The sequence below is a fragment of the Gavialis gangeticus genome, unplaced genomic scaffold (genome assembly GCF_001723915.1).
Source record: "Gavialis gangeticus isolate Ggan-Ray unplaced genomic scaffold, GavGan_comp1, whole genome shotgun sequence".
Taxonomy (NCBI): Eukaryota; Metazoa; Chordata; order Crocodylia; family Gavialidae; genus Gavialis; species Gavialis gangeticus.
Genome location: NW_017729031.1, coordinates 16415765 through 16425868, shown reverse-complemented (window position 1 = coordinate 16425868; position 10104 = coordinate 16415765). Strand labels below are relative to the sequence as shown.

The following is a 10104-nucleotide window of genomic DNA, read 5'->3' as shown; positions in this document are numbered from 1 at the left end:
CTCCTCTGGTGGGACTGTGCACCTCCTGAATCAAGTGGAGGTCCTGCATCTCAGCCAGAAACCTCCTGGAGCGGTCCGTCCCGGCTGACTGCTCCTCCCAGCAGATGTCTGGGTAATTAAAATCGCCCATGACCACTACATCCCTTGATTTTAGTGCCTCTGCAAGCTGGCCTGAAAATTCCCTGTCCAGCTCCTCCTCTTGGTTGGGGGGTCTGTAGTAGACCCCCACTGAATCTTGACCCAGAGCACTACATATGCCAAGAGTGTGTGGAAAAAGGTAAGTTGGTTCCTTGAGAGAGTGACAGGATTCAGGAAGATGACAAGGAAGGCAGAAATGTACAGACACCTGACTGAGCAGCAGGGGTCCCAAACCAATTCGACCAGTTTGTGTCCTGTGTCAGGAGCACCCTGCGGCAACTCAGGAACCTTATAATTCTCAGAATGACACTAAACCACCCTAAGGTAACAAAGATGGGTAAAATTAGAGCTCCAGCCTAACCAGGAGGACTTATAAACTCCACACATTACTAATCATGGGAGGTCTATCTTAACAGTTCTTAAATTCTCCTTTAATTTCTTGTGGATATATATTTTTTCAGCATTTAATTAGGCCCTAATTCTGAGTATGTGAAAATGGGTTTATATTCTAAGTTTGGAACCCTGTGTAGTTTCCATTCTGCTGCTTACAAAGGTATCACTTATTCAGCTCATTCTCAGATGAAATTTACTATGACATCTCAAATAATTATCACTACACTACATACAATTTCTTACAGAATGTGAAGAATAAAGAATTTCAACTGAAAACGATTGGGGAAATAAATCTCCAATACTGCACAGTGCTCTGTATTCTCAATGCACACTCAGTGCTTGTAGGATCAAGCACTTATGTAGGCAAGACTATAATTACATGAGCTATAATATTGCTTAGGATCATATACTTATTCTTGCAAAAAATATCATGTACAAACTGTAAAAACCTGTAATCTAAGAAATAATACCAATAGGACCACAACGCCCCCTAACACTATAATGTTCCTAAAGTGCTCTGCATTAAAACACCACCTGAAACATCCATTTTTTTTAGTAGTTCCCATCTAAGCACTGATCCAATACATCTCTGCTAAATTTATGGTATCTGACAAGAATAAAAAGTTGAGGTGATATTGCCAGAGGCCATATTAATTTTTAAAATCATGAAAAATACATTGACAAGTGTTCTTTAAACATGCTTCAAACTCATGAAACTATATGGAGTTCTAACAGACTGTAAACACCTAAGGGCAGGGAATGAGATTTTTTTTTATTTGTCGTTAAAAGTACCAGAAACAATAATAATGATATACTATTAATAAAGCTACAATTCACATATTGCTTATTTACTATTAAATTGCATGTTTTCAAAAGTCTATTTCTCACTGTTGAAAATTACAGTACAAACATTACAAAGATCTCTTTAAAAATCCTGGGTAAATTAAATGCTAGGAATGATAGAAAACAAGTACAATATTTTAAATTTAGATGCTTGTTAGGGAAGGATTTATATTGTTTAACAATACATCATTTCCGATACAAAGCAACATTTTATCTTTAGATTGAATATCATTTTGAGGTGGGTAGTAACTTATACATGTCATAGATGTGAAGACAAACATTTCTGGCCTTCTATTTCAATCTCATAGTTTCCAAATTATAAATACAAGTTCACCAATCTTCCCAGCTACCAGAGAACTAGTGGCTCACCATGACTGCACGAGTAATTTCAGAAGTGTAATGTATCAGCAATAGCTGTTCAAATAGTCCTACTGTAACCCAATATCTGCCTACAAATATAACGTCATCTACCCTCCCCCATGTCTGAATCTCTTGGTGTCATAAAATAAAAGGATAGCACACAAAATAATGTCTATGAAAGCTGGGGACAAAATTCTTACTGAAAGGGACCTCTTTATGTGGGAAAATGTCCTGAGCATCTTAGGCTAATTTAGTCAGAATAAATTTAGAAGACACTGGAAAACTCCTCTTTCTGAAAGCCTTTCCAGCACAGCAAGACTGACACAACACTTACATATTGATCTACTCCATTAATCCACAAAGTGTAAATACTTGAATTCTACAGTAAACTAGGGTTGGGTATTTATCAGTCAAATAAAGTTCAGTCTATTGAACTTCACTGAACTTTAAAGTTCATTAAACTTTAAAGTTTAATTGAACTTTATTGAGTTTAATTGAACTTTAAAGTTTGGTCAAATATTAGTAAAAAATTGTAACAAATTACCAATAGCTTCAAATATTACACAGAAATAACACAAATTTTCCATTAAGAATTGTGCCAGAAAACAATAAAAAGTCATATCTCTGTCAAGAAAACTACAACCTCCCCCCCCACCCATTTTTGGGTAAAACTGCTATAATCTTTGGCTGGCCAAAAATATGCAGTCATTTGATGGGTCAATTGACAATATTTCACCAGTCAATTGACTGACTTGCCAACCCCACAATGAAGTTAACAAAACTACCAATAAAATGAAATTAAAAACCTCAAAAAATACAAAAGCAAGAAAACCAGAGACTACACAAAAAACTCTAAGGATTGCAATATTTTATTGATCCTGCCTAAGGGGGGTCCCTTAGATATTTGGGTATAATGGGTGCATCTACATATTAAATTAATATGACACAATAAACTCCAAAGTAGTGCAAGCCAGAGTCAGCTGCTCGCAGGTCCAGTGTCAACACGGGTGCCCAGGACAGCAGCAGTTAAAGCTTTACATGAATATTAGATAAGTGTATTTTCTCCTTAGGCCTGAGATACCATGAGACATCATGATAGTGTCATGATAGTCCTGAGACACCATGATAATGTCATATGAAAGCCCTGAGATACCATGATAGTGTCATAAATTCAGGTAACAGTTCTGCTGACCTATCCTATTCCATAGGGCTGTGCAAAGCTTCAGTTCACAATTTGTTTCACAGAAGATTCAGCCCGATTCAAAGGCTGAATCTCTGAATCCAAATTGAATCACTAGAAGCTTAAAACTTTCCAAATCAATTTGGAGCCTCCAAATCAATTCAGAAAAGATTTGGAAAAGATTTGGCGATTCAGAGATTCAGAGGGCAGTCTTTATGGGGAAACAGAAACTTAAAAGAGGGAGGGGGAGCACAGTGGGGCAGGGGAGTGGTGGGGGGAGACTGACATCTCTAGCTGGCCAGTGAGTGTGATTGGTCTTTGACTGCCCTTCCAGTCACAGTGTCTGGGGGGGAGGGGCATAGAAACAGCATAAAAACCTGTGTCTGCAGGCTTGCTGTGCCTTTTGTGAGCTGGATCTGAATGAGCAACAGCATCAGAAAGGTACTGGACTGCCTGGCTTGCTTCCTAGTCAGTCAGTTGCCTGCTCCTTTTTGTTCTTAGAAAGGATTGGATCGGATATAGTTTAGATTAGCTTAGAATCTCTTTACTTAATACTTATCCAATTCATTTCTTTCCATTTATATTTGTTCTCTTTTTTTTGCAATACTTTTAAAAAAGAAAGCTCAGTGTTAGTGGTTTCCCTGGCAGTGTAATCCATCACTGTGCAGGGAAACACAAATTGCACACACACACTCACACACACATAGAAGATGATTTTGTATAGTTATTACATTAGTTATTACTATTATTAGTTATATTTAGTTTTAATAGTTTACATACAGACTAGAGACAACACAGAAGAACAAAAGAACTAATCAGTCAGTCACACATTTAGATTCAGACGAGATCAAAGAAGAACACAACATAGCATATATATGTGCAATCTGCCGGACATTTGACATCCCGGATACCTTTGCATTTTTACCTGCGTTGCTACATCCCCCTTTCCCCACCACCCCACACCAACTGCAGGTACTTCCTCAGCCTGACAAAGGATTTTTCAACTCAAAAGCTTCCTAAGATATATTTCTCTAACTTTTCCATTTTTCATATGCCATCACACACCATGAGTAACATATATCCAACACAATATCTTTACTTCTTGCTGTCAATTCTTTTATAAAAAGAAAGGCTTTGTGACAGTTCAGTAGCTATTTTAGAGCCTGCTAGTGCTACTGGTGCTGACTACTGAGTCATCTACATTATTTTGACCTGCCACCATTTACAGTGGTGGACTGAGATGAGGCTGTATGGGGAGCAATCCTCACTGGGGCACACTGCCATGTTGTGCAGAGGCCCCAGTGCCAGGAAGGGTGCACCTGAACACAAATACACACACACACACACACACAAAATCACACAGTGAAGGCATATCTAACAGAAATGATGCACTAGGTGCTCCTATTTGAGAGCAAAGAAGGGCCTGACAATTCAGTTTGGGTACCTTTGATGCTGCTAGTGCTATTGGTATTGAGCCAGATAAGTTACTTTGACCTGCCACCATTTACAGTGGTGGACCCGGCTGAGGCTGTAGGGGAAGAGGAGGCCTCATTGGGGCACACTGCCATGTTGTGCAGAGGCCGCAGTGGCAGGAAGGGCGTACCTGAATGAACACACACACACACACACACACACACACACACAGTGTCACCCACCTATGTCATGAGTTTTGCCTGCCTGTAGCCCCACAACCCAGACTCCCCCTCCACCTATCTCCTTGACAGCTGTCAGACTTTGTGGCCACAGCAGGCCCTAGCAGCCACGCCTGCAGTAGTTTTCCCGACCCCTCCCCCCCCCCGCGTGCCCCAAGACAGACACAGTTGCACAAGCACCCATGTTACAAGTTTTGCCTGTTAGCAACCAGAGGTGCAGGGCCCTAGAACCCCCCTGCACCTATCTCCTTGACAACTGGCAGGCTTCATGGCCACAGCAGGGTCTGGCAGGCCTGCAGTAGTTTTTTCACCTCCCCCCCCATGCCCTAAGACATACACAGCTGGCAGGCTTCATGGCCACAGCAGGGCCTAGCAGCCAGGCCTGCAGTAGTTTTCCTCCCACCCCCATGCCCCAAGACAAACACAGTTGCACAAGCACCCATGTCATGAGTTTTGCCTGTTAGCAGTCAGAGGTACAGGGCCCCAGAACCCAGACTCCCCCTGCACCTTTCTCCTTGAAAGATTGCAGGCTTTGTGGCCACAGCACGGCCTAGCAGGCCTGCAGTTTTCACCCCCCGTGCCTTAACACACACACAGTGTTGCCTGTCATAAGTTTTGCTTGCAAACAGTTTGAGGTGCAGTTTCCCCCAAACCCTATCTCCTTAAAACATGACAGACTTTGTGGCTTCAGCAAGAGCTACCATCCCTGCAGTTTTCACCCCACTGTGGCTTCACATGCACAGGTGACATGAGTTTTGCTTTCAGGATTTGAGGTGCAGATTCCCAGAAACCCTGCACCTATCACCTTGAAATTTGGCAAACTTCATGCCCTCATCAGAGGCTATCAATCCTGCAAGTTTCATCCAAATCAACCAAACAGCAACAAAGTTATAGATGTTTCATTGATTCCCCATTATACTCTATGGCTGAATCTCCAAATCTGTCTGAATCTTGCGAAGCTGATTCAGCCAAATTCAATCAAAAAAGAGATTCAAATATCTGAACTGAAGCACCGTCATCTGCATCAGCTGAATCTGAATCGAATAGTTCCCTATTTGCACAGGCCTGATTTAAGATTTAAGATTAATTCAATGTGAATTAAGATGATGCAATGGCTATCAATGTGTTGCATGTCTTCTGCTTAGTCTGAATGCATTTCAAATGAAATTGAGAATCAAATACAGAATATTTTGGATTATACTTAAAACTAAAATGAAGTCCCACTAGCTGTGGGTGTTGATTCAGAACACCTGCTTCGTACTCTGGACAGTTGCTATTTTGGGCTGTGCCTCTTCTTCAGCTCCCTGTCAATTAAGAGGTTGTACTGGTCCTTTTAGAGGTTTTTCTTTCACCTGGGAATCCAGCAGGATGCCTGCCAGTTTTAGGCAATTTAATCTAGCAGAATTTATAAAACTTTTATTCCACTGATATTACTTTTCTTTTTATGGACTTAACACAAAAGTATGTTAGGATCTGCACCTGGATTTTCAAAGTATAGAATATATGGATAATAACAAAATTGCCTTGCTGAAACTAGAAAATAATAAGAAAGTAATGGGAAAAAGAAATTAAACTTTTCCAACTTTACAAAGGTTTCCTTTGGCCTCTGGTTGAGAATGAGAGTTTGATTGGTCTGGGGTCCACACAGATCAGTTTACTCCCTCATTAATAAGATATTTTTGTTGCTGGTATTACTTCACATCACCTACCATCTTTCAAGATTGTCTCACGCTCTTTGCCATCAATTTTCTGTCGCCCAATCAAGAAGCTGGTAGTATCAGCAAAGTAGATGTAATTGGTCTCTGCATGGAAGTCCAGAGCACGAGGGTTGACCAGATTTTCTATGGGGATCATGTATTCATCTGCTACTTTGGCATTCAGGTCCATTCCCCGTATGATTCCTGGGCGTCCCTTACCATAAAACAGAAACAACTCATTCTTTGGTCCTGCAAAAGAAAGATTACAAACATAAACAACCAATGCTGCCTAATCTTCTTTACACTGCATAATGCCACTGTTTAATTAACTGGCACAATTACTGAGGTTTTTTTTATACACTATCAAAAATTAAACTCTCAAATATTCTAAACTCAAGGCTAGCTACTTACATTACCCTAATTAAAACACAAATTACTTCTGTGATTAAGTTATTTCTAATTAATCATTCTTTTGTCTGTAACAGTCTATGTTGCAAAAACATGACAGATCATAGGATAACTTTGTAGCCAGCGTGAAATAGGCATTTATAATATTGTAGGTGTTTAATTTTACAATTCATTAAGAACTATTGAGTCTATTGAAGACATTGACTATGGCATTCATTAAATCTGACAATACTGTAAACTTCAGCAAATTCAAAACGACCATTCAAAATCCTTCATCTGAAGACTGTCAGAAACAAAGCAAAGATTACAGTAACTTTCTCCCATGTGGTACAGTACTAAGAATTGACACAAATTATTCTTCCAAGATGAGGTATAAAACACAACTGCCACTCATATTATTTCATATTTTGCAGCAGATTTTGTAACTTGCAACTTGGGAACATTAATTTCAAAACAAGCCCAGAATATCGGAAGTCCTCGCTTGTACTGGAGACATTGTTAGTTCCTTAGATACTCCCCTTCATATTATGAATATGCTGTAAATCTCTGTTATAAGTGTAAGATAAAAAAAAATGTGGCAACACTTTCTAAGGAATGTTTTGGAATTTTTGGATGGATTGGTTAACCATATAAGTTTGGCTTACATTTATAAGCAGTGACTATATTTAATTACATTGAAAGGAGGAGAGAAATAATGCATTACTTGCTTGAATACTTCATTACATGCTTATTACTCATGGCCAATGTCCAAAAGCACAAGAGCTTCCCTTTAAATCCCATATATGTATCAAAATATATTGGCATCTAAATGCCTTGAAGTAGTTCTCTTTATTATTATCATTATTATTACTACTAGTATTATGCATGTGTTCAGTCCAAAGTGTTTAGCTGAAGTCCTAGAAAGGTCTTATGCTGCTCACATTGACTACTCCCTCAAACACTAACATAGGCAAAACCTAACCTTGCATTTCTTACTTACACAGCAGGACTCCTCAAGAGTAGGAAGTGTGGGTAGAAATTAATAGTGACTTACACGATGTGTTACAGTACTCAAGTATTATGCAAGCACATGCTATATTCAGAGAGTAAAAATCATTGAATAAAAATTAGGAGGATTTTTTTTTTTTTACTTTAATGATACCGCACGTTTAGTTGACCTCCCTCCATAGACTTAATCTATGCTAGTCAAATGGTATAAAAAGGTGTACGTGAGAAAACCAGCAGCAGGTACATATTACAAGCAAATTTTACCTAATAACATCTCATGCTTCTTCTATTGTTATTGATGATGTTAATTAATACTCAGAACTCTGCTGTAAAATATTAGCTGCTGGCAAAGTGTTTGATATTAACAACATACTTTTGCATGACTTGCCATCACTTCCCAAAATGAAGCCAGTCCTGCAACGACAAGTCCGTGTTTTGTAGCTGCTGCTGAGCAGACAGATGTGTGAACATCCCCCTGGCAATCCATATGGGTCTTCTTCACATGCATGGCTTCTGACTACAACAAATGAAAAACAGCATGCTTGAAATCCTTTAAACAAGATAATTATATGCACCAACATGTTGAGACTTTAGACAGAAGAAGAATGAATGAGAGTAATACATCAAAAAGAAGGCTTTTTAAAAATGTATTTAAATGATGCCCTAGAAAGGCATTAGTGGGTTGAAGAGCCCAGCTGTAGCCAAAAGATCCAAATAACCAGATGAGGCACCCTTGGAAAATTACCAGCCTTTTGGGTAGATATATTCACTTGCTGTTTGCATTATTCTGTGAGTAGCCGTTAAAAGGTTGCTACGGAAGAAATCATTATAAGCCAGACAGAAGATATCCACAAAGGTGAGTAGCTACATAAACAGGGTCAGTGACAGTCATGTAACAAGGCCAGAGTCTGGGTGAAGCTAAGGTGTCTGAACAGACCAAACTTAACCAATATATTTTTGCTGTGGCTTCCAATGGACAGTAAATTCTTGCCAAAGTCACTTTATGCAGTAACCTATAAAAATGACCAATTTACTGCTGCATTGTGTGTTCTCAATCACAGATATTATACAATGCCTAGTCCCAAAGCTCTTTTTCATCAAGTCCCTTCTCCTCAGAGAGACAGACTCGTAACGGGAGTGAGACAGTTCTGTGCCTTTGACTCAGAGCTCTCGGAGCCAGTGACTACTGATTGTGAGCCTATATTCTGATCAGGAAGAAGGCAAACATCCTCTGTTATCTTCTGTTACACTGGGAATTGCCATTAATAACAAGGAAGCATTGTCAGAAAAATCATTACAGTTAGAGGAAAAGAGACACAGAAGTATAAATAGAGTAAGAGAATGCACAAGCTGCTCTCTGACTTACAAGGCATAAAAAACCAGGGATAGAAGGGAACAGTCTCTCATGGCTACCACCAGTAGAATATCACCAAGTTAGAGCCCCCAACTGCAGGCCCAAAGAGGAAAATGGAACCATAAGAAGAAAAAGACCAGCACATTGTTGTAGCTGGACCAGGCCCTGGGGGCAGCTGTGACGCCTCTGGATGGCCAAACTGCTACTGCCTTACTCTGGTTCTAGGTACCCTCCCTTCCACTCTGTCCTGCCATGCCTTGATGCAATTATTAGATCATTCAAGAGTCATAAAGCCCAAGGGTTCTAGAACACATTCTTGTCCCTCCTTCACTCGTGGATCTCCTCCTGGATCCCAGTAGCCCAAACCTGGTCCTCCAGTAGATAGGCCCTCCTGGCTCATATATACTGCAAGGCACCTATTGTCTTATGGACTATTCACAGCCTATGACCTCCCCTACAGTCATGCTTGTGCCTTGCAGGTGTTACACATTATTACTCAAGTGGGACACCAGGCTGCCTCAGGCCACCAGGCTGCCTCAGGACACCAGGCTGCCTCAGGCCTTTACTCCCTTGTTGGGGCATTATCCTTCTGTTTCTGCCCCTCTACTGTGGCTGATCCCTTAGCCAAGACCCACTGTCCTGCACCTAGCTTCTGGACTCCAGCCATATGTTATCCATCTCTGTGCCCCTGGTCTTTGTCTCTCACTCTGGGGTCCTGGCCCCAGAATTCACTCTACTGGGCTGCTTGGCCCCTGGTCTTTAGCTTTCTAGGCTGATGTCCCTGACTGTGGTTTTCATCCTTTTCAGGCTATGGGTCCCTGATACTTTCTCTAATCCTCTTGCTATTTGAGCCCCCCCCCGGCCAGGCTCAAAGCAATCACGTGCTCCTCAGGCATGGCTGGAACCTCCAAACCTCTGCTCTAGACCCAAACCTAAACCAGGGGTATTGACTACAGCTCAATAATAAAGTCCTATGGCTGAAATAGAAAACTATCTCTACACTGGGTCCCAACAAAGGCCCCAGATCCCTAGCCATACATAACAAAACTTCTCCTTTCTGGGTTGTATCCTCAGCTTTCTGGCTGAACCACC

The 10104-nt window shown here is 40.6% G+C and overlaps 1 protein-coding gene across 1 annotated transcript in view; it reads right to left on the bottom strand.

Annotated features, from left to right (window-relative positions):
* Nucleotides 1-10104, bottom strand: part of LRP1B (LDL receptor related protein 1B) — a 2002088-nt gene that overhangs the window by 956058 nt on the left and 1035926 nt on the right. Inside the window, exons 10-11 of the mRNA XM_019522796.1 lie at nucleotides 8032-8175; nucleotides 6276-6512 (exon numbers count right to left, since the gene is read on the bottom strand). Coding sequence (XP_019378341.1) covers nucleotides 6276-6512; nucleotides 8032-8175 — 381 coding nt within the window. The remainder of the gene's footprint in view (nucleotides 1-6275; nucleotides 6513-8031; nucleotides 8176-10104) is intronic.